The 25,449-nt window shown below is 44.6% G+C and overlaps 1 protein-coding gene and 1 pseudogene across 3 annotated transcripts in view; both read left to right on the top strand.

The window, feature by feature from the left end:
* Nucleotides 1-8,299: 8,299 nt before the first annotated feature.
* MYZAP (myocardial zonula adherens protein) overlaps nucleotides 8,300-25,449 on the top strand; it is an 88,381-nt gene continuing 71,231 nt past the window's right edge. For 2 of the 3 annotated variants that reach the window (XM_061595949.1, XM_061595947.1), the window contains exons 1-3: nucleotides 8,741-9,065; nucleotides 14,492-14,581; nucleotides 25,110-25,268. In XM_061595949.1, coding sequence (XP_061451933.1) covers nucleotides 8,973-9,065; nucleotides 14,492-14,581; nucleotides 25,110-25,268 — 342 coding nt within the window. In that variant the 5' untranslated portion in view covers nucleotides 8,741-8,972. Of the gene's footprint in view, nucleotides 8,655-8,740; nucleotides 9,066-14,491; nucleotides 14,582-25,109; nucleotides 25,269-25,449 lie in introns of those variants that run through there. The other variant, XM_061595948.1, reaches the window with a different exon arrangement.
* On the top strand, nucleotides 15,838-15,956 carry LOC133370155 (5S ribosomal RNA; annotated as a pseudogene).

The following is a 25,449-nucleotide window of genomic DNA, read 5'->3' as shown; positions in this document are numbered from 1 at the left end:
GTATGAGGAGGTGCAGGGAATTCTTACCAAGTTTGCAGTTGATACAAATAGGGAGAGATAGCTAATACCTTGGAAGACAGAAACAAAATTCAAAGGCATCTTGACAGGCTGGAGCATTAGACTGAAAACGACAGAATGAAATTTAACAGGGATAAGGGCAAAGTTCTACATCTAGGAAAAAGAAACCAAGGGCACTGTTATAAGATGTGGGATACTTGGTTCAGCAATACAATGCTAGAAGGATCATGGGATTGTTGCTGATCACAAGATGAACATGAGCCAACAGTGTGCTGTGGCTGCAAAAAAGGCAAATGCTATTTTAGGCTGTATTAACAGAAGTATAGCTTCCAAATAACATGAAGTATTGGTTCCCTTCTATTCAGCACTGGTTAGGCCTCATCTTGAGTACTGCGTCCAGCTCTGATCTCCGCACTTTAAGAAGGATGCAGACTAACTGGAACAGATTCAGTGGAGAGCAACAAGGATGATCAAGGGACTGGAAACAAAGCCCTATGAGGAGAGACTGAAAGAACTGGGCATGCTTAAGTGCCCTGATCTCTTCTCGATCATCCCAAAGTGCAGGACATGGAATAATGTGCTCAACTTACAGGAAAGTAGATTTTGACTGAATATCAGGAAAAACTGCCTAACAGAGCTGTACGACAATGGAACCCATGACCTAGGGAGGTGATGGGCTCTCCAACATGAGGCATTCAAGAGGTAGCTGGAAAGCTGTCTGTCAGGTATGCTTTAACTTGGATTCCTGCACTGAGCAGGGGGTTGGACTCGATGGCCTTATAGTCCCCTTCCAACTCTATGATTCTATGACTACAAAGCCACAGTGAGGACCAAACAGAAGGAATTAGGATTGCTTGTCCGCTCATCTTCTTGGGCAAAAACTGGAGAGTAATGGCAATGTTGGCAGAATTAGAGAATTTGTCACAGAGATCATTCAGAGCCAATAACTGCAATTTGGCGATAGAAAATATTGGAAATCCAAAGACTGTGTGTGCACTCAAGGAGTTTGTGGCTTGTCTCAGTTTGAGTAATTTTGTTGGATTTATTATGTTCAGACTTTTTCCAGTTTTCTAATGCAAAGAATCCTTTTCAACTGAGGCTGGGGTCCCCACCATGGCACCCATGGACACACGTGTATCCCACAAAGCTTTTCCTGGTACCCACAAGAGAACCTAAACCCACTGAAATGAAAATTAGACAATTAGAGGCTTTAATTTTGTTTTCTGTGTGACAGGGCTTGATGATGTTCAGTCATTCTTAGGAGGAATTGTATGGGGGGAAATGACATAAGTGGGAGCACCAATGTTTTCCCCCAAAATGTTTGTGGACTCCGGCTCAGAGGCATCAGATGTATTTGTGGGAAGACTTGAGGTCTGATGTGCCATATTCTGAACTTGACAAGCTTGGACTGAATCAAATCAGCTTTTGGCCATAGTACAGATCAAGGTTTCCCAAACTGTGGTCCATGTACTACCGGTGGTCCACAAATGTCATTCAGGTGGTACACAGAGTGTCTGTAATATTTCACTTTAAAAATTCTACAGCATCTAGCAGAATGCATTACAATTGCCATAACAGGCAAAAGCATCATTAAGTGGTTTGCCAAGACCCTCAAAAATATTCAAGTGATCCATACAGAAAAGTCTGGTAATCATTGGTATAGATCAGTGGTTCCCAACCTGGGGGTGGTGATCCCCAAGGGGACTGTGAAGTAATCTGAGGGGGCCACAAACAGTAAATAAATTGATTAATTCTTTTACAAAAGTCTTCACTCCCTGAACACTGTCTGATCCCCACTGCTGCTGCAGACAACACCTTCCCCTTGTTCCAAACGAGAGGGGAGGACTTTTGCTGAAGCACCAGAGCATCTTTCAGGCACACCGAGGGCAAGCGTCTGCTTATAAAATGTGGCAGATGCCAAAGGAGGCTGAGGATGGAGCTACCAGGAAGAAGAGGGGATTACTATTGCCAGCTCCCGTCTCCTTGCACTGGGGCTCCTGATGCCCTTGCTCAGAAGGAGAGGAGAGAGCTTTAAGAAGCACGGCCGCAAGGGAAGGCTGCTTTCCCTTTCCTCCCTGGCAGCCAGCCTGCCTCCCTTTCTTGGCTCCTGCTTCGCTGCCACCTCCTTTTAAAAATTATTCTTATTTGTGAGGCCGCCCAGAAGACGGAGCCAAGGAGCAGTGAGGAAGCCCAGGACTTGCTTGCCCCCATCTCTGAGGCTTAGTCCCCCCCTTTCTTCCACCTACACTCTGCCCCCCAATCTCTCTCTCCAAGATGCTGTGGCAGTTGAGGGCTTCCCCCCCCCTCACATGCCTGAATGCATGCACGCCTGCAGATGCTTGCAGGAGGGGCAGGTGTGTGCCGATCTGTCTTCTGCTCCTCTCTCATTCCCCAAATGCATGCTAACCAAGTCATCAGTTCCCATGATCATTCCAAGGCCTAAAAGCACTAACACCTCAATTTAATCTGTCCACTCTGCTGTCTGCAGTGCACAATCTAGCATCCCCATCACCACCACATTGCTGCTGCTTGCTTTTGCTTTTAAACAGCTCAGCAGCTCAGCGCTGTCACCCACAGGTGATGGGAGACAGGACTGTACATCTTCAAACTGTGTGGGTGGGTTGGAAGGGGGATGCCAATTTGTTTAGACCCTTGCATTAAAAAAAGAAAGCAACACGTTCCTGTAAATAGATTATTTGCACATCAGGGAGTTTCTAATGCAATTCATGATTCTGGGTTTCTGTCTGCAGGGAGCTTCTAATGGAAAGGGACATTTGGAGATGTGATTTTGCCAAGCACCATCTGAACGTGTTCACTCCATTACTACCACTTCAGAAATGAACATAAGAACAAAATCAGAGTCGAAAACATAAGAAAGAATAAAGGAGGCTCAGCGGATGTAGGATGACTCAGGAAAAGGCAAGACTGACAATAAAAAATGCTAGGAAGTCATAAGAGGGAAGATAGGAACAGAGGTGAAAGCACTGACCCCCCTCGTCAATCTATCCATTCTTTTGTCTTCACAATCTAGCATCCCCACCACTACCACACTGCTTCTTCTTCATTATTATTATTATTACTATTATTAATAATAATAATAAAAAGCTGAACAGGTTGGCTGAGGCTTCCTAAGAAGGGTTGCTCCACTACCTTATGTACGGTTTTGTTTTTATATTTTTTAACCTTTTACTTTTTTTATTTTAAATTTTTATTAACTGTTTTAATTTTTGAACTGTAAGTCACTTTGAGTGTGCATATGTGTATAGAGAAGCAACTAACAAATGTAATAAATAAATATTGCAGGATAAACAGGTGGTGGTTTACAATGTGGATGGAGATTTGTCATAATGATGACACAATAAATTTTTGTCCCTCAGAGGAGGGCCAGGATCTCTTCTTGATTGTTCCAGAGTGCCATACACAGAATAATGGGCCCAAGTTGCACAAAGTCAAATTGCGAACTTCAGGAAAAACTTCCTAACTGTTAGAGCAGTACGACAATAGAACCAATGACCTGGGGAGGTGGTGGACTCTCCAACCCTGGAGGCCTTCAAGAGCTACCTATCAGGGATGCTTTAATTTGGATTCCTGTGCTGAGCAGGGGGTTGGACTCGATGGCCTTATAGGCCCCTTCAAACGCTACTCTTCTATGATTCTATGACCAGGACTATATTCTGTGCTGTGATAACTCCCGCTTTAGGCACCACTAATATATATATATTAGTATATATATTAGTGCACTAGCCCTGCAAACCAAATGCACAATGATTGGGCAAATGCTCCTCACTTCTTGGGGATTTGCCCAATCATTGCGCATTTGGTTTGTGGGGCTAGTGCATGTTCAAATAACTTTAAAAATGTTGGAACATTTATTTAAACCACAACCATAGATTTTGTTATGATTATCATAAAATACTTTCATCTTAAAAAGCATGGTTAAAATACTTATAAATATGCTGCCAGTCATATCATTCTTTGTTATTATTTTTGTTATTGTTTTTCTATAGATAAAAATAATTAGAATCATTAGCTAATAGAAATTTGAAGACATCATTCTTGTAAAGCCATACCTTCATTCTTCATCTCATAGTTCTTATTCAGGAATTTATTTTATGCGACACCACTTATTCAACAAGTTTCCACAATAAATGCTTTCTGTTTCTGTTATTGGCCGAGCAATCCAACCTATCCCCTGATCTCTCACACTGGAAGGGATGAGGATGTGGAGGCCGCTTTCCTCAGCTCCGCTCCACTAGTGAGGGGCCTCTGCTGCTGCTGCTGCAGGGGTTCTCCCTGTGCCAAACAGAAGTGCAGACATGAAGATGCTTTCGCTGGCAGTCAGGCAGGCAAGGGCTGCCACTTCTGGTGCTCTCCGTTTCTCATTTTTCCAGTCTTAAGTTCAGTTCTCCACATTTCTGCAGCAATCTGCTAACTTTAACCCTATCCCCAGGGTCCGAAACTGAGCCCTCTAAAGGTCTCTAGGCAAGGGCTGAGCATCAGAATAAAAGGAACTGAGAGCATAGAATCCCAAGTCCTTGCATTTGTGAACCTCAAAGTGTTTATCCTTGTATTTGAACTCTGGGTGCCAAAACAAAGGAACAGTGGAGATAAACCAGGAAGGCAGCTTTCTTTCCTTTGTGCCAAAACTTGAAGGGCAGCTTTGAAATGTAACTTTGATTATTCAAAAGGGCCAGCCGAAGTTATTTCCGAACAAATGGGATCTTCTCTAGCAGCAGGGGGTGCAAAGCAGTTTTGCACTGCTGACACCTGAAGCCATTCATAAAAACAAGCAAATATCTCAACTGAAAGGCTTTAATAAGGGAACTCCCCACTCTTCTTGATTTGGAGACCCGTAATGCAAGAGGCTTGGCTGACCTTGGCTTTTTGCTGCAAAAAATAAATAATTAAATTTTGGGTCTGCCAATATTGTCGGAATTGCTCTCTATTGAGATGTGTAGAAAAGTTACGTAGTGCTGCAGAACGGAGAGTATTGAGCGAGCTGTGTGTGTGTGTTTGAATCTTTGCTAAGATTCTACCTTCCCTGCAAATTAGTCAGAGACTTAAAGCTTTAAAATAAGAAACAACTACTTTATTCTGGAAGTACATGCTTGATAGGAAAGAGTTCTATATCTAGCTTCACTGGTTATGTTGGAGAAGCGAGCACTGGTCCCAGCACTCACCCTCATCCTGGTTGAGAGGAGAGACAAAGAGAAGATGTCTGCTCCCCTCTCGAGAGAAAGAGAACACAGAGAGAGGCGGGAAGGAACTGAGATCAACGTTCCTTTGCTTATCAGCCTAGCAGGAAGGGAAGAGACGGCAGGATCACAGGAATAGGTATAGCCTCAACCAGCAAGAGGTCTAGCTCTCTAGCTACCCTTATTAACCCCCATGCAGCCTCAACCCACCAAGTTGGAGTTGAACCTCATACGTTCCAACAAATATTTGAAACACCTGTCTGCCACCGCATGGGGAAGAACTTAAAATAAATAGGACAATTTCAGAAGAGCAACCATCTTGACTGCAGTCAGGGCCTGTCCCAAAGGGTGACCAGGTTGGGCCCTGGCCAAGGATCCCTGGAGCCACAGAAGCCCCTGAGGTGCCTCTCGATAGGGTGGGGGAAGAGTAGCACTCCTTTTCCGTGATCCGTGGCAGAGTAACTGTCACGGATCACAGGGAGGGAGCTTCTTCCACCAGCCCGTTCATTGGCTCCAACTACCCGTCTCTTCTGTCATTTGCAGCTGCGCGGGCAGGACTGCCATTAACCAAGATGGCGGCTGAGGTTTACCTAAGGGGCTGAAGCCTCCACCACCATCTTGGTTGATGGCAGCAATGCATGTGCGTAGCAGCCCGTGCAGTCGCAAAAGACAGGAGAGACGGAGCCAGCGAATGGGCGGGCGGAAGCTCCCTCCCTGTGAGAGACAGGTAGGTGCGCATGCGTGTGTGTGGGCGCATGCTCCGGGGCCAGCTGGTGCCCATGGATGAATCAAGATGGAGGGCAATTTCGTGCTGTGTGTCTCATTTCTGGTTGAAGGCTGCTAGTAGTTCTCTGAACATTGCACTTTCTGCGCCAGAGAAGAGGCTCTGATAAGAAGTTGGTACAACGTTGCTGGATAGCCAAAATAATGTCAAAGTGAAATAATAATACAAATGCATGTTTGAAACTCTGACAAAAGATGTCAGTGGAAAATCACAGATGCAAGGGTTTCAGGTACTAATTTTATTTCCCTCCCAGATTATGGTAATTCATGGTCTATGTATTGTGGGGTTCCACTCACAATTATTGAAATTCATGTTCAATTACTGGATGATTCCAGCCTCCTGATCCAAGTTTGCCAGGTGATATAAAGGGATGTATTTACGTTGTAGAAAAAAGCTGCTTTTCTTAAGGGGGGGAGGGAATTGCCTTTGGATTGCTTTTTATTTTCTTGCTATCTGCTCTGTTCTGCTTTGTCTATTCTAGGAAACTCAGGGTAAAAAATATACAAGTAGCGGGCTGCAGTGAGTTAGGAGGAAAATATGATTTGTTAGTTCATATTTTTGTTTTAATTAATTAGCTTATGCAAATATATATATCGCTTTAAGATACCTTCTAACTTATTTTACCATTACATTTATGTAAACATTACCAATGTAACTTTCAGTTATTGTATTTTGTTCCATCATTTGATTGTATTGTGCTTTTTCATTACAACATCTAATTCTTGTGAGCTCTGTACCTTTAATAAACTGGTGTATTCGTTCCAGTGATAGTTGTTTTCTTTTCTGTTCCACTAGGTTGTTGCAGAGTAAATAGACCCAGGGTGATGAACTTCCAAAGAAGCTTGATGCACAAGCCTTGATTGGATCCACAAATTTAGAACCTAATTATCACCCAGTACTTTAGATATCGCAATTTGAGTCTTGGGTGTTAAGTTAAAACAGAGCAGAACTGATTTTTTGAAGTTTACTTACAATCCTGCTGCTGCCTCAAAAGCAGCCAATTCAGGTTTCAATTTTGGGAGAGCTCCGACTGAATTTTGTAGCATCAAGGGCATGTCAGCAACATAAATACTGATGGCATGATCAGATTCCTGAACAGAGATACCCTCAATACCGGGATTAGCCCAAATCTTATTGGCAAGAAACTCAATAACCAAAGTGAACAAGTGGGCACCAGTACGTGTATTTTGTATGCAGTTTGGAGGCCATTTCTCCAAACATAATGTATTTTATATGTTATTTTGAGAATATATTCCTTTTGATGTCCCCCACTATATGCCTTTTTGTAAACGTTAGAGAACTGCATTGCAAAATTCGGGAAAGTGCACATTTTGAGAAACAGCTGTGTATCCTGAGTGGACAACTGAAGGGCAACCTACCAAAGCTAGCTTACTACAGCCGCCATCATTGTTTGAGTCTCAAGACCCACTTCTCTGGATGTTTGTAGAGAACATGAGACCAGCAGCTTGTTATCAGACACCAAGAGAATCTAAACTAAACATCTGGCTCTTCAAACACCGCTGTGTCCGGTTCCTCCATGAGACCGGCCTGGCCATGATCTATGGAGACGCTGTAACTGGTGAAGCTGCCCATCCCTGGCCAAGCGGGTGATGCTGGGCGACTTCAAGGCGCTCCTCAACTGGCCCACTACAAGTTCTACTTCAAGTCTATGGACGATGATTTCGGGGAAGAATCCGATGTTGGTGAGCAAATCCTTTACAACAGCTGCTCAGTGTTTGAGGACTAAAATCCTTGAAGAGGCAGTACTACATTTTAACGACAGATTATCTCCAGGCCTGTAAAGAACCTTGGTTTTTTTTAACAATGTTAATATTTTGTTATTTAAATTTTTGTGCACTGTATTCTTTTCTGATGTGTATTTTGTATTTATTTTTTTGTGAGCCGCCTTGAGGGCTTTTTGGCCAAAAGGCGGCATAGAGATAGAATGAATGAATGAATGAATAAATACATCTTTGACCAGATGTGGCTTTAAAGGCAAACTGAGGCATTTCTCCCGCGTCCCTGCCCGCGGGAATCGGCATGACCTCCTGAGGCGAGGCCAAGGGCCAGCCTGGCTGCTGCAACGGGCTCGCTCGCAACCAGCCTGGAGGGGGCTCCATCCGAAGGGGCTCTCGGCGGCCCTTCTTGTAACCTGGGGCCCGGCAGAAGCCCCGGGAGCCCCTCTCGGCGTGGGGCGGGAAGGGCAGAAGCGGGGCCGGGCCGGGATCCGCGCATCTCCCTCCCTCGGCTGCCGCGGGAAATGAGGGTCAAGAGGTCGCAATGATGGATTCGCGAGCATCCCGGAGGCGCTGCGGCCACAGGACGTCGCTGTCGTCGGGCTCTCCTGGGCGGCGCCCTCGCCTCGTCCGCCTGCCTCTGTCCACGCGGGCCGGCGGGCGGGGAAGCGGCCAGCCCGGCTCTCTTGAGGAGGACGTCGCCCGCCCGCGGCGGCCATGAGGGCGGTAGGAAGGGAGGAAGGAGGCGGGGGCAGCGGGACGGGCCGCAGGAGCGCCGCGCACGGAGGGCTCGCCTGAGAGGAGCGGACGGAGCGGAGCGGAGCGGAGGCGAGCGCGATGCTGCGCTACAGCTCGGGTCTCACCCTCACCACCACCACGCCGAGGAGGGCCGGCGCCGAGGGGGGCCCCACGGAGAGGAAGGTGAGGAGCCGCGAAGGGGCAGCCCCGGGCGGGGACGAGGGAGCCTGCCGAGGGGAACGAGCGACCCCGAAGCGGCCCCTCGGCGGAGGCGCGCGCATCAGGGAGCGAGTGCGCACGCGCGGAGGGAGTCGCCCCCTCCCCCGGCCCCAGAAAGGCGGGAAAGGCGCCGCGGCGCTCCTGCCGCCTTCGGGCTCGGGAGGAACGAGTCTGGCGCCGCGCCGGGACCAGAGTCGCCTCTTCCGGGCGCAGCGTGTCTTGACGCAGCCTTCCTTGGTGCCCTTCCTCCAGGGGGGCCTGGCCTGGCCTCCTCCGGCTCCCATGAACCCGCCCCAGGCAGCGTGGCCAGGGACCAAGGCGCGTCTGGGCGGCTCCGGGCCCGGCGCCTCCGCAGGCCCCCTGCTGCCGTCAATTGTAGGTGTTCAGCCGGCCTGAGAGACGTTTTGGGGCGTGTGTGTGCAAGGAGGAGGGAATGTGCCCCCAACCCCGCTTAAGATGGCGGACGGGGCAGGGGTGTAACAACCTCAGGTCTGCCTGGCGGGTGGAGAAAGGGGACGGGGGCATTTTTCTCCCTCCCTCAAGAGGAGCCTTGGTTCCTTACCACGCATGGTTGGAATGGCAGGCCAGGCCAGCCCCGGCTTGTGTTCCCTGTGGCACCAGGAGTGTTTGGAAGTGTGGCGCACAAAGCAGGCCACTGATGGGGTGGCGGTCGGTGGCTTTGAAGGAACAGGAGAGGCAAAAGCACCACCGGCCAAACCAAAAGGGTCAAAGGCATTTGCAGGGAGACACTGCAGGCAAGTGTTGATACGCTAACGCTAGAAGCCTCTGAACCAACACTGGTGAACTGGGGTTGCTTGTCTCCGAGGTCAGCATTGATACAGCGAGCATAACGGAAACCTGGTGGAATGGAAGAAACCAGTGGGACATGGTTATCCCTGGATAGAAACGATCAGAAGGACAGGGAAGGACATATTGGAGGTGGTGTCGCTCGAAACATGAAAGAGGGCATTGAATCCAGCAAGCTAGAAACCTAAAAGAGGCAGACTCTTCCACAGAATCATTGTGGGTGGTGAGTAACGGGACATTTTATCATCCCCCTGATCAAGATGCTGAGGGAGATCTTGAGATGACAAATGAAATCAAGGAAGCATCCAAACTTGGAAATATTGTGGCAACAGGTGCCTTCAACTTCCCTGACACAGACTGGCTACATATGTGTTCCAGTCATGACAAAGAAGCAACATTTCTAGATACCCTAAATGACTGTGCCCTAGAACGGGGACCCTGGACTTAATCTTAAGTGGCAGCCAGGATCTGGCGTGATATATAAGTGTTGTCAAACCGATTGGGAAGAGTGACCACAGTGCTATTAATTTAAACATACACGTAAACGGCCAGTTGCCAATAAAATCCAACACAGTCACATTTGATTTCAAAAGAGGGAACTTCCCCACAATAACGCATGGCAAAAACTAATCAGAGGCAGTGAAAGTAGCAGCCAGCTAAAAATGTAGCTCAGTAAAGCAACACAGTTTTATCTTGGGACAGGAGAGAGAGAAAGGGCTCATTCACAGGGGAGCTAAACTTTGTATTAGACACAGCTTTTGCCTTCACAATAGATTTGCAAGGTTCACACTTCCTACTTTCAAATCCGCTGTTTTACATTCACACTAGTGGGTGTTCCCCTGGGAAGGATGTTTACTTCCTCCAAGTATTGCTATCCCAAATGGAGAAGGGGATGGGTTTGTTTTTTTTCCAGTTTCATTGTTTCTTGTCAATTGCATTCCTCTCCTGGCTAAAACCTGGGGGTGAAAATTGACAGGAAACTGGTGAGGGGAAGTGAGTGAAGTAGGCAAACAGAACTCCAATGCAGCAGGACAGAAGGAGGCAGAAGTGGATTTTGCATTATCAGCGAATTGGGTTGATACATATTTAAAGGGGGAAATTTCATTATAGCTTCTCCTTGCCTGCAAGGTCATGTGAACCATGTGAATTAAACAGGGATGCAAGTAACACCAATCTCATAGTAAGTCGCCCTGTGAAAGAGCCCAAAGCCTCCAGGCAGGGCTGTCTATAAGGAGGGGCAACGGGGGACGTTGCCGTGGGCCCTACACTTCGGGCACCACTGTGCCTGGCCAAGCCTTGCTGCCTGTGCTCCCCTGGCAAGTCTTTCCACCTCCTCCCTAGAGCAAGGCAGAGGGCCTCGCTGGCACTGCTGCCCCTAAAGCAGCGGCAAAGGAAATAATGGAGGCAAAGGGGAGATAGGAGAGAGGATGCTGCTGCTGAAGTGGCAGCCGAAGAACACAAGCTGAGGGCGGGAGGAAAGGCTGCCCCCACTGTGAAGAAGAGGCAGGCGGTTGAGGCAGATGGAGGCAGTTGCGTGGAGGGGCTACAGTGTGATTTGTGCTGGCCCAGCGCCTCCCTAGGAATGACTCTGTTGGCAGGTAAAAAGTCTTCCAAAATGGAATAGTCTTTGCTGACCTGCTGAAGGCCCATAGAGAGAGGGGGCTATATGGGCCTCCCTATGCAGGGAATTCCCAAGCAGCTATTGAGACAGCATTCTTTCATGTTCCTACCAAGTGTGCATCTGATATTAGTAGGATGTGGAGGACACAGAGGGCATCCCAGTATGGCCTTTTTTTTTGCTGCCCCGAGCAGGTACACACTGGAGTCTGAGCGGTGTGCATGTAAAGAGTATGAAAAAATTGCCTTAATTCTAGTCAATGCTCATGATTGTGTAGGAAAAAATGGTGCAAATAGATAAACAGCATATGTTAATAATTGTGAGAGCTTATTTACATATTGCATTCCAATTATCTTGTCACTTGTTGCAACATTTAGGTCACAGGTCAACACAGATTAAGCAATAGTAAGTCTGTTGAAGTCTCTTGTGACCTCAGCCTCTTGTGCTTAATGTTCACGTGTTATAAAAATTATGGCTGTAACCAGAAATAACTTTTAAGGCTGCAATTCTACAGACAGTTACCTGTGAAGAAGCCTGTTGAACAAAGTGGGACTTTCTTCTGATTAAATATGCATAGGATTGCACTTACATGGTGATAATAGCTTTGAAATTTGAATTATGGATTACTACACAGATATAACATGTACAACATATATGCTACAGAGGTGATTTTTTTATGGAGATTGTCATGATTCTTAATATTTTTATTATTCTGTCACTGTGATGTGTATGTGCCCAGAGCTTTTTCCCGCTTTCTTTTAAGGCAGAGTTGAATCCAACAAAGCCATTCTCAGCATAGTCCACCTTGATTAAATTAAGTCTACCGATTTCAGTGGGCCTAAGATGCAACCCAAAAGCCATCTGTGAGCTCCCTGGCTCTTGCCTGAACCTGTACTCCAGAATCTCAAAAACAAATTCCAGTTGCCAGTATATTATTGGCACATGTACTGATTTGTATGTCTCTTTCTCTGTCAAGGTCAGGGAAGTAGAAAGGCAACATTTAGTTGTTTAAGATACTCAGATTGCACTTGTTCATTAAAGCAGATCTAAATGAAATTGTTAGTTCCATATTACAAAGGTTAATTGTTTTGCTTAAGATAAATTTTCTCCAGAGCTATGCATTCCCTCCCTTTTACACACTGAGAGACCTATGTACTTCAGGATTCGCAGCCACATTAAGATGAGCTGGCCGCATGTGCAATCCTATATAGTTTCCCCTTCTCCCAGTTGTGATGTTAATGTGACTTGTATTGCATAATTGTTTGATCCATGCCATAATGTTCATTTAAGAGAATTTATAACCATGCTTCCACTGTCTGTAGTGTTCAGGGCAGCTCAGAATAGTTTAAAACTACAAAATATAGAAATAATAAAAACAATAACAGTAAAATAGAAATATAGCGACACATAAAGTAACTTAAAGCAAGGAGTCAGCACTATATAATAGTATTAAATTACGGTGTAAACATACTTCTCTCTTAGGCTAAATGCTATTTTCTGCCTGTATTTTTCATGAGTGAGACTACTCAAAACGTACAAACTAAAGGGGCTAAAATAGTTCAAATGCATGTCAAAGTGCTTAACTGGCTGTATGCAGTGTCTCTCTTCAAGTGGCACTTTTGGTTTGGCTGGTGGTGCCTTTGCCTTTCCTGTTCCTCCATGAATCTGGCAAGTCCTGTAAACCTCACAGGATTTAATTTGTATTTATACGTTTGAGAAGGTGTTTTTATCATGGTACCAGGTAAAACACATTTGTTTTGTTGTAGTATCAATATCTTGTCTAGTGCAATCGTTTTTTGTTATTTTTATGTCCAAACCATGTACAGCATTTTCCTGATTTTAGATAGATGTTGGTTGTGGCTTTGATGGTTATAGAGAAGCAGTCAGCATGGAGGCATTTGGTTTGGCTACAATGAGTTACAGTCCTTCTACAAAGAATTTTTTAAAAGAAGTTTGCAGTGGAATCTGAAGTATGAACCTAGTAGGAGCAAACTTGTGTTTGCAAACAAGTACACTCAGGAATCTAGGCTTGGTTGTAGCTCTTGTGAAGTGTGCTTTCAGAGATAAACCTGGGTTTGCCTCTGCTTAGTGAATGAAAAACCCCTAAAGGAATGAGTAACAATGATGATTTTGCTGCTTCCTTGGATACTGGCAGTTATCACTTATAAGCATTAACTTAAAACTATGTAAATTGTTTCTGAAACATCTCAAAATCCTGGTAAAACGTGAAAAGGCTGTTCATGTATTCATCCTTCTGTAAATAGCATTTCCACTAGTTTGACAACCTAGACTGTTGCCAGGATGCATACTATTTGCATGCTCTCGGGACAGAAAACCAAGATCGGCTGATAAATGCTTGCTTTTAGAGAGCCATTGTTCTGATGTTTTGGAACATTTCCTGTCTCTGTTCGTGCAATGGAGCACCACTCACAGATAATAAAATGATGGCAGAATATTAGCATGCATCTCATGCAGTAAAAATGTTGAATAAGATCTGACTTGCGCTAGAACCCAAGAAGCCTTAATGCACGGGTGGGAAGACTCAGGCCTGGGGTCCCTTTGTGGCCCTGCTGGGCTCTCATTGCGGCCCATGCAACTCTGCACGTCCCTCCTTGGCCCTGCTTTGCACCTTCCTTGGGTACTTTTGTCTGGAACGTCTCCTTGAGCTCTTGCTTGTCTGGAAGGAAGGCAGAGTGGCCAACCAGATCGTATGTGGAAACTAATCTGCATTTACTGGTCTGCCTGCTTTTGCCCTTGCCCCCCCCCCCCGGCATATGGCCCCCGGAAGGCTGCCTGACAGGGAATTTGGTCCTCAGTCTGAAAAAGGCCCCTCACTCATACCTTAATGCTTTCTGTAATTGATGGGGAACTGTGGTAAATCTTGCACTCAGCATCACAGTATTTATTGCCTGGTTATTTTACCATCTCTTGAAAAAATGTACTGGAAACAGCTGTGTCAAAATGGTTGCAGAGCTCTCCAGAATGAAAGCAAGAGCAAAATTTATTCCGTTCAGAGGAGTGCAGTTTTATGTATTTTCTTTGGTAAAGTAAACATTTTCCCCACCTAGTTCACTCTCTCTGTTTATAAAGTGGCAATTGTCTGTTGTTCATGAGAATATTTTCATATTGATAATTCCGTTTGTCATGGAATGAGTTTGACTTATGAAAACTGTTGCTTGTAGATAGTCCTTGTCTCACCTCCCCCCCTCATCTTTCAACAGCATTTAATCATTTCTGATATAAAGTTGTTCTTGACTTCTGTTTTTCTTGTTCCTTGAACTAAAGAAGCTGTCCACTAGAAAGTAACTTTTCATCTTTTTCACAAAGAAGGTAATGTTCTTAATATACTGAAAGCAGAGTTTTGTCTTTCCTTTAGGCAAATGTTTGTCGACTACGCTTGACCCTGCCCCCTGAAGAATGCTCGCTTTCTCAGGAAGCAAAAAATAAGAATGAAAGAACAAAAAAGGTAGGTTAATGAGGTTTTGCTAGTGTTTGCTTCACCTGTGTTGTCGTAGACAACCTCCACAAGAGGTAAGCATGAGATGAGATTGCTGATCCATCTAAAAATAAAATCAGATGAGTCTGTCGGGTATACATTAAGCAAAGGTCCTAGAAATCTGCACTACAATTCACAGATTTTGTAACAGTAATAAATTTTATTTATTTATTTATTACATTTATATCCCACCTTTCCTCCAAGGAGCTCAAGGTGATGCATATGGTTCTCCTCCGTCTCCATTTTATCCTCACAACAATCCTGTGAGGTAGGTTAGGCTGAGAGGCTGCGACTGGCCCAAAGTCATCCAGCAAGCTTCATGGCAGAGTGGGGATTAAAATCCTGGTCTCCCAGGTCCTAGTCCAGCACTCTTCGTTTTATCAAAAGGTATTCTCTCTGCTGCCTCCCCTTTTGGGGCAAAACTAAGGCTAAACTACATATTTTGTTGCTCGCACTTTTTAAAAAGCATGCTTAAGCTGGCTGCCTTTCTTTTGAAGGAGAAGCAGCTGCTAAGCCAATCTGGATCGTTGCAGCTCTCTTTCACCAGTCGTCCCCCCCCCCCCACCATTTGCCTCTGAAGGTGCTGTTTACAGGAGTAAATGGGGAAGCAATAGTCCCTTCAGTTGTATGCGCTTAGCCTTAGTTGCAAGCTGAGTGACAGCAGGTAATGGGAATGAGGTGGCTGTGCCAAAGGAGAGATGTGACGGAAAAGAGGCAACGTCACAGCAGTGTAATTGGGAATAAGAACATAAGAAGAGCCTGCTGGATCAGGCCAGTGGCCCATCTAGTCCAGCATCCTGTTCTCACAGTGGCCAACCAGGTGCCTGGGGGAAGCCCGCAAGCAGGACCCGAGTGCAAGGACACTCTCCCCTCCTGAGGCTTCCGGCAACTGGTTTAGCAGGTTTAGTAGTTCCTGGCATCAGAGGGAGCAAGGGCAGGTGGCTTCAAGGCCTAGGTGAGGGGATCCAGAAGTGCTGTGCCTGCCTTAATAGTGGGATTTTTCAAATGTCCTTTGCACCATGAATATATTAGTAGCCTTTGGAAGCTATTGTTCTCTTAGCCTCAGCCCTTGATTTACAGTGGGGTGATAAGAATCCTGTACTACAGGACTGTTGTAAGTAGTACTGAACTTACTTGAATTGTTTAACTGTTAATATGCTATATCAGCATGAAATAGTATTGTTGTTGCTGTTTATAACCTTTTCTATCCCGCTGGAAGATAGCCTGTCTATGGCCATACTACCCTGAACACACCTGATCTGGTCTGCTCTCGGAAGCTAAGCTGGGTCAGGCCTGGTTAGTCCTTGGATGGGAGACCGCCTGGGAATAGCGGGTGCCATAGGCTTGGAGGAAGGCAATGGTAAACTACCTTTGAATACCTCTTATCAGAAAACCCTATGAATATATCCAAAACAGATTCATAGGGTCGCCCCAAGTCGTAATCGACTTGAAGGCATATAACAACACCAAAAGATAGCCAACAAAAGTTAAATATAACAATCAAAAACATGTTAAAGCAAATGATAAAAACAGCATCCCGCTAAACAATATTCCTATAAAAATCATTTACGTAGCTACCCAGAGATTCAATCTGTGCCCCCAGTGTAGTGAGCAATTAAAAATGTTTTTTTTCTCTGTAGCTGTGTTGTCTGATGAGTGCTGTGCTATGTCTTAGGTTTGTGATGCTCTTCGCCATTTGGCAGCTTTGACTCCTCAAAAGTTTTCAGTTCTGGCGCTGGCCAGTATTAGTACTATGGGAGACATTTCCAGTCAACAGCTTCTGACACTCTGGGCACAACTAATCTGTAATTAGGATCTTGGAAACCTGTAATTAGGATTTCCTATGAGAGCCCTGATCAGATTTGTGGGAGGTTTTGGGATTTGTTTTTGTGCTTCTCCTTTGTGATGTTTTCCCAGTTTTAATCCTCTTTGATGCTATTTGCCCAAGGGGAAAATGTTCAGGTATCCATATGGTACCTGTATGTTTTTCCCTGCAAAGAAAAAAAAGCTGGAGGGATGAGGAGTGATTGAAACTGTGATGCATAAGGGAAAGGGGCAATCCTATTCTTGTGAATCCAATTTGGGAACATATATGTAATTACATATATAACAATTTATCAGATTATCTTGACCCATTCCAATCTGGGTTCAGGCCTGGTTATGGGACTGAATCGTCTTTGGTCTCCTTTGGGAGAAGGACAGGGGGAGCGTGACCCTGTCATTCTTACTTGATCTCTCAGCAGCTTTTGATACCATTGACCATGGTATCCTTCTGAGCCGACTTGGTGAAGTGGGTATCGGAGGCACTGTTTTACAGTGGTTCGGATCCCACCTCCAGGGTCGCTTTAGGAGAATAGCATTAGGTGATTGTCTTTTGGCCCCCTGGCAGTTTTTATTTATTTATTTATTGGATTTCTTAATCGCCCATCTGGCTGCCTAACCAGTCACTCTGGGCGACGTACAAAATAAGCAAAATAGCATAAAGTGACACATCAATACAATAGCATTAAAATCTAAAAGTAATGATGTTAAAATCTAGCCCACCCCAAAGGCCTGCCTGAAGAGCCAGGTCTTCACGGCCCGGTGGGAACTCAGTTGTGCTGTGGGGTGCCGCAGGGTACCATCTTGTCTCCAGTGCTGTTTAATATCTATATGAAGCCCTTGGGAGTGGTCATCAGAAGATTTGTGGTGAGGTGTCAGCAGTACACTGATGATAGCCAGCTCTATTAATCTGTAACATCTGAATCAGGAGAGGTTGTGCAAGCCCTGGGCTAGTGCCTGGACTCTGGTTTGGGTGGGGTTGTACTCCCTGTGAAAGAGCAGGTTCATTGTCTGGGGGTGCTCCTGGAACCATCCTTCTCGCTAGAGGCCCAGGTGACCTCGTGGCTAGGAATGCCTTTTACCAGCTTCAGCTGGTAAGACAGCTGCGGCCGTTTCTGGACTGGGATAGCCTGACCACTGTTGTCCATGCACTGGTAACCTCCAGGCTGGATTACTGTAATGCTCTCTATGTGGGGATGACCTTGAGGTTGGTCTGGAAGCTGCAGCTGGTGCAAAATGCAGTGGTGTGACTGCTCACTGGGGCAGGGTATCGCCAACATGTTACTCCTCTGCTGAAAGAATTGCACTGGCTGCCCATTAGCTAAATTCAAGGTACTGGTTTTGGTGTACAAAGCCTTATGCAGCTTGAGACCAGGATCCTGAAAGATCATCTTTCCCCTTATATACTGAGTTGATCACTGTGCTCTACAGGTGAGGGCCATCTTATCAGGAAGTTGTTCCATACAGCACAGGAATTGACCTTTAGTGTTGTGCACTGACCTTTTTTGAATTCCCTCCCCTTAAATATTAGACAGGCACAATTTCTGTTATCTTTTCGGTGCCTGCTGAGGACATTGCTCTTTCAACAAGTCTTTTAAGTGGAGACCTTATCCCAGTCTGCATCTGTGCTGGAATTGCTTTTTAATGTTTTTTAAAGTTGTTTTTTAGAAGATGCTTTTAATATGTTTTGTTTTAAAGTCTTTTGTTCTTTAGATGTATTAATTGCTTGTAGTGTTTTTGTTTGCTGCCCTGGGCTCGTTCTTGGAGGAAGGGTGGAATATAAAATTGAATAAATAATAAATAAATAAACATACTTTATCTTTGATGAGTAGGGTGCTGAATGTGCTGGTGCAGGTGACACTTCTTCCCTCCGCCTTCATAGCAAAGTGAGGCTGACAAGGAGGTGAAGCAATCTCAAGAGCTTAGCAATAGCTCTGTTATCACACCCTCAGTTTTATGAGGCCATGTGAAAATAGCTGTAAATGCCAAGCTACATTTTGAAATGGGGCTGGGCTTCATTCTGTTGAGGCACAGTGTCAGGCTGGTGGCTCGGTGGCACTAGCTGGATTACCCTGCCAAACGACTATTGTAAGTTACTGGTTGATGTTGATGATGAGTGCATTTTATTTAACCATTACCTGTCTCATGAGCAGTTGGTAGCTGAATTTGGTGGAGAGCGCCCTCAGTGGCTCCAGCTACACCAAGTAATTCCCTTTATTTCTGTGGCAGCTGTTCTTACTCATGCCACACGTCCTTTAACCCAGTTTGAAAATTTGATTCAGAGTATATCCCTGACCACAAAGAAAATATTATTTGTATGTTATAAAATAAGAAGTGACATCAACACATCCAGTTTAGATTTGGTGAAGTGCTAATGGGAATCTGATATGGGAACTGAAATGGATCAGGGTGATTGGAACAATATATGGATCAAGAAACCTGTGATATCTGTCTTGGCTAAAATCTGTGAAACACTATTAAAATTTTACATAGGTGGCATCTGATTCCACAGAAACTCAACAGGATTGACCCACAGGTGTGCCCTCCTTGCTGGAGGCGTTTTAATACTGTTGACACTGTGCTTCATATGTGGTAGCTTCGTTTTAGAAAAATGTCTTCAATAAAATGAATATTGTGCACGCCCCAGTCTCTGAGCTCTGCAAGACTTCCAGGGGTTCAAGTGCTTACCCAGGGTTTGGTTTCCTTGGAATGAAGGTCAGCAAAGACTGTGGTGTTTTTAGGATATATAGTTTTATTTACACACACATACACACACACACAAAACGCGGGCTTAAGATGGAGGGGTTCTCAGTATTAACAGTCCAATAGATCTTGCTTCCCCATTAGACTTGTAGGGGACTGTTCCCAGCCATAGCTTGGGGTTCAGCACAGACAACAGAGAAAGCTCCTCTGTGTCTTTTCCCAGCTCCACCCAGAGTAACACTGATTCAAACACATAAAGTACTTCTTTATGAGAGTGTGGGGGGAATTGCTCTCCTTAAGGAGCATCCCTGCCCATTTCTTCCTATGGCAACACATATCTTCTTGTCCAAAAATCCTTACAGATGTTAATGGAGCAGTTGACAAACTTGGCTGAACCCATTAGCCCATGAAAGGAACTTGTTTGACCAGTGGAGCAGATTTCTCTGCTACAACTCCACTTGTACAGATTCCAAATTGTGCTGAAAAAAAGACACCAATCCATCTCAACCCCCCAATCCTATAACAGTATCATTACACAACAAGGTGTTGCCTGCTCACCCTGGTTGGCTTTATTGACAATTTTCCATGAGGACTAGAAGGATCTACTATGTAAAGATTACCTTTTTCCTTGTGGCAGCAAGGCAAGTCACTGCACAATACTGGAAAGGACTGGACATTGTAAATATACATAGTTGGAGGCAAAAAATGTGGACTGTTGCTTTAATAGAAAAGTTGATGAAACAAGTATGGGCCTTGAACGACCACAGGAGTAAAGTCGACTTTTTGGAGACATAGTACTCATTTACAACTCATGCATTGAGAATAGACAGAACTGGACGCCACCAGTGATACATGAACAACTTTGGGCTAGTGTTTAAAAATGTACTTTCCCATGTCCATCACATTGGAGGAGGGAGGGAGGATGGTGGGGAGGTGACTTATTTGTTATTTGTTGTTGCTTGCTTTGGAAAATCCAATAAATAAAATGGGGGGGGGATCCAAATAGCATACCAAACTCTCCTAAGAAAATTCAGCAGTCAGAATAATAGTGAAAGTCCTCTGATGGATCAGTACCTGGTTAAAACCATAAAAAAGGGGAAAGGTCCATAAGAAAAACTCCAAACTCCACATTGGGGCAATCCCTTTAGATCAACTAAATTCGTACAAAATAGCTTTCAAGCTTTCAAGTTCTCTATCAACTGTTAATCATAGCCCGATATGGTAAACAAATGGGTTGGGGGGGGGAACGCTGATGCTGGAACCACGGATGGAACAGGAAGCCAAGAGCAGGAATAAATAGACACATTTCACAATGGAGGGAAGTAAACAGTGGGGTTCCTGTGGGATCTGTGCTCAGGCCAGTGCTGTTTGACACATATATGACCTTCAGTCAGAGTTGGAGTGAGGTGGCCACTGTGCTGTGTTGAATATCTTCAGTTTGCACCAACATCTTTGGAGTTACAGTGCAATCCTGTGCATGTCTACTCAGCAGTAAGTTCCATTGAGTTCAATGACTTACTCCAAGCTTATTGTGCTTTAAGCAGGATAAATTGCTACTTGGCTTTCACAAAACCTAGAGTTTCCTCATGTAAAATTGTGATTTAGTTCACTGTACAACCAGCTTTTCCCCCTAAGTGTTCTGTGCAAGAAATGTGTCCATTTTTTATTTAACACACATTTTTGCAGTTATTTCCTGACAGATTGTTCGCTGTCTTTTGCTCCCTACTTTCACAAGCAGTGAGAAGTTCAGGGCAGTTGTATGGTGTTTAGTTTGCTTTAGATGAGAGAGAACGCTGGAGACCAGTGGTATCTTTGTAATATTTGGTTATAAATGTACAAGCAGAATATAGTGGAAGCGGACTCCTAAAACAGGTAGCACAACCACTAATTCTGTTTGGAAGAGCGGTAGCTCCATGGTAGAGCACCTGCTATGCGTGCGAAAGATCTCACGTTCAATTCTAGCATCTCAGGGTGGGGCTGGAAAGGACTCCTGACTGAGACCCTGGAGAGCCACTGAGTGTTGACGATAGTGAGCCAGATGGACCAAAGGCCTGACTTTATATGAGGCCGTTTTTCTATGTTCCTTTGTTTAGGAGTCCCAAAGAGCAACTGAACTCCAAACTGGCTTCAATTTTAAGCAATTCCAGTAAAAAAAACCTCCATGCTCTCTCTTTATTTATCGACACATTCAAACTGCTTCTTGCAGTTTCTCATCCAAACTCTGATGGGAGTCGCATCTCAAAAGCTGGACAGAGGTTTAGGATCTTAAGGATCATCAGGTTCCTTTTGTTAAATGCTCTTGACAACCCATCAGGTTACTTAACACCATAACAGTAGACCCATTCACAACAATAACATTCATAACTTTGATTTAGACAGTTAAGAACATAACAGCCCTGCTAGATCAGATCAGAGGCCTGATTATTCCAGCATTTGGTTCCCACTGTAACTAACCAGGTGCCTGTGGCTAAGCCCACAAAAAGGACCTCAGTGTAACAGAGCTCTCCCCACTAGGAATTCTCGGCACACTGCCTCTGATAGTGAAGGGGTGTGTGTGTGTGCACCATCATGACTGTCAGAAGATCAGCACTCTCCATGACAGTACTAATACTGTTCATCCTGTTCTGGATGGGGTTACACTCCCCCTGAAAGAACAGGTTCGTAGTCTGGGGGTTCTTTTTGACCCTTCCTTGTCTCTCGAGGCTCAAGTGGCCTCGGTGGCACGGAATGCGTTTTACCATCTCCGTTTGGTAGCCCAACTACGCCCCTATCTGGATGGTGACGACCTCGCCTCAGTTGTTCATGCTCTGGTAACTTCGAGATTGGATTACTGTAATGCGCTCTACGTAGGGCTGCCCTTTAAAACAGTCCGGAAGCTTCAGCTCATGGGGTCTGAACTGGCGGTGACCGACCAGGAGAGAGACCTCAGGGTTGTAGTGGACAGCACGATGAAAATGTCGACCCAGTGTGCGGCAGCTGTGAAAAAGGCAAATTCCATGCTAGCGATAATTAGGAAAGGTATTGAAAATAAAACAGCCGATATCATAATGCCGTTGTATAAATCTATGGTGTGGCCGCATTTGGAATACTGTGTACAGTTCTGGTCGCCTCATCTCAAAAAGGATATTATAGAGTTGGAAAAGGTTCAGAAGAGGGCAACCAGAATGATCAAGGGGATGGAGCGACTCCCTTACAAGGAAAGGTTGCAGCATTTGGGGCTTTTTAGTTTAGAGAAAAGGCGGGTCAGAGGAGACCTGATAGAAGTGTATAGAATTATGCATGGCATTGAGAAAGTGGATAGAGAAAAGTTCTTCTCCCTCTCTCATAATACTAGAACTCGTGGACATTCAAAGAAGCTGAATGTTGGAAGATTCAGGACAGACAAAAGGAAGTACTTCTTTACTCAGCGCATAGTTAAACTATGGAATTTGCTCCCACAAGATGCAGTAATGGCCACCAGCTTGGATGGCTTTAAAAGAAGATTAGACAAATTCATGGAGGACAGGGCTATCAATGGCTACTAGCCGTGATGGCTGTGCTGTGCCACCCTAGTCAGAGGCAGCATGCTTCTGAAAACCAGTTGGCGGAAGCCTCAGGAGGGGAGAGTGTTCTTGCACTCGGGTCCTGCTTGCGGGCTTCCCCCAGGCACCTGGTTGGCCACTGCGAGAACAGGATGCTGGACTAGATGGGCCACTGGCCTGATCCAGCAGGCTCTTCTTATGTTCTTATGTTCTTAGTGCAGAACGTGGCAGCTAGACTATTGACGAGGACCAGTCGGTCTTCGCACATAACTCCTGTTCTGGCTCGTCTACACTGGCTACCTATCTGTTTCCGGGCGAGATTCAAGGTGCTGGTTTTGACCTATAAAGCCTTACACGGCGCGGGACCGCAATACCTTGTGGAACGCCTGTCTCGCTATGAACCTACCCGCTCACTTCGTTCTGCATCTAAGGCCCTCCTCCAGGTACCAACACATCTTGAAGCCCGGAGAGTGGTTACTAGATGTAGGGCCTTTTCTGTGGTGGCCCCCGAGCTGTGGAATAGCCTCCCTGAAGAGGTATGCTTGGCGCCTACATTACTATCTTTTCGGCGCCAGGTAAAGACCTTTTTATGCTCCCAGGCATTTTAACTATTTTAATTCTATAATTTTCAATCTTTTTAATGTATTTTGTCTTTAGTTTAGTGATGTTTTGTTTTTCTATTTGTGTCTAGTATATGTTTTTGTGATTCTATCATTATGATGTACCGTATTTTACTCTTGTTGTTCACCGCCCTGAGAGCTATTTTGCTATGGGCGGTATATACATTGAACTAACGAACTAAATAAATAAATACATACATACATACATACATACATACATACATACATACATACATACAGAGCATTTCTTGGTGTTTTCCAGTTTTGTGCACGTGCATTATGCTGAATTATGACACAGTATCTCAGGACTGAGAAATGATATTTTGAATGATGCCAGAACTTATTGTTCTGTGAGTAATGTTCAAGTCCTTGGAAGAGTAAATACTTCTTTTGAAGCACTTGTTCCTAGTTCAAACTACTTTACTGTTTGGTATTTCACAGAAATGATTCTTTAATGTTTCAGAATGAATAATAAGTTAGGGGAGTGGCTGATACCAAAGCAACAAAGGAAATATTTAATCCAGGAAATGAAAGGCTGTTTTTCTATGTGGTGCCAAGCCCAGTTCATATTGAATATCCGTGCTTCCCCTCTCCTTTTAAAAGAAAACAATATATTTTACGTGACAAGTCAGAACTGTGAGGCAGTGTGATTATACATATGTATTACACATGACATGTATTTATTTGACATTTTATGCTATATACTAAAATGGGTGGTAAAATACTTCTCTGTGGATAAGAACCAAATGTGGCAGGGGCTTCAAAATCATACAGACAGATGATCAGTAACTAGCTTTATCCTGACCTATCTTTATCTGTACTGATGTGTTTTCAGATTGTTGTGGTGGTGTTGTTTTTAATGAGTTTGCTTGTTACAAATGGTTTTAATGTTTTGTTGTAAGTCGCTTTGTGAGGAAAGTGGCTGATTAATAATAATAATAGCTTAATTGGTATTCTAAATATATGTAATATCTCTCTGCATGCACAAATACAAAGAGATCTTCCATCAAAGTAAAACCAATTTTCCATGAATCAATGCAAGATCATTAATTGCCAATAGTATATAAATGGAAGCATCACTCTATAAATACTTGGTAGTGCCCCCTACAAAGGAATAATTGGGTAGTATATCCTCAGTTTCATTCAACTGTGCACATCATTTCCTGTCCTGCCATTCTCCTTGTAATGGTCTGATCTGTGGTTCCTTCTGGATTTTGCAGTGCTGTAAGATGTAGCCACAGATCCTTGTAATAGACACCTGTATTATCTGTGGGACTTGCTGAACACTAAAGCACATGTTCAAAAATAGTGGTTAAGGTATTGGACTATGACCTAGGAGAGCAGGGTTCGAATCCCCACACAGCCCCACACAGCCCTGAAGCTCCCTGGGTGACCTTGGGCCAGTCACTGCCTCTCAACATCAGAGGAAGGCAGTGGTAAACCCCCTCTGAACACCACTTTCCATGAAGTGGTATCAACTTGTCGGAATCGACTTGAAGGCAGTCCATTTCCATTCATTCTCTATTCTCAGTTCACAGTGGTGAAGAAAAGCATCCAGTATCTGGGAATCGTTAGCTGTTCCATGCTTGTAAAAATATTTTAATTCAATTCCACTGCAGTTATATTTATTTTAAAATGTAATCCATACCCCATGTTCAAGGTGGATACGACAGAGGAGATAAAAGCAGCTCTAATGTAATTATATTTTTGTATGCGAGCCACCTTGGGGATCCTCTCAGTCAAAAGGGGATAGAAATTAAATGATGATCATATAAAATAAGGTATATATTTGCCTTTCCTCATATTGATAAAAATGTATTTATTTATATATAGCAACTCTACCATGTTCCCAACGGATTATCTGCAAGAAACTTACCACATGGTGTGGTGTATGGTGTGGTGCACAGATCGGACGATAATCATAACAAAGAAATGGTGGTTTATGGATGGTCAACTCATCAGCTGAATGAAGAAATGAAATATATAAGAGATGTGAGTTAAGGTTCCGTATACTGCTAGAATTCTGATCAGCAAATCCAACTGTGTAAATCAACTTGCTACCCTGCCTCTCCCTTTTCTTGTCCTTCCCTCCTCAGCTCTATGAAACAAAAGCTTCCACCTTTCCTTGTCACTGCATGTCACTACCGTGGGGAAGCCTGACTTTTGTTTCGTG

Source organism: Rhineura floridana, chromosome 14 (genome assembly GCF_030035675.1).
Source record: "Rhineura floridana isolate rRhiFlo1 chromosome 14, rRhiFlo1.hap2, whole genome shotgun sequence".
NCBI lineage: Eukaryota > Metazoa > Chordata > Lepidosauria > Squamata > Rhineuridae > Rhineura > Rhineura floridana.
Note: the sequence above shows the minus strand (reverse complement) of the source record. Positions and strands in the feature narration are given on the sequence as shown.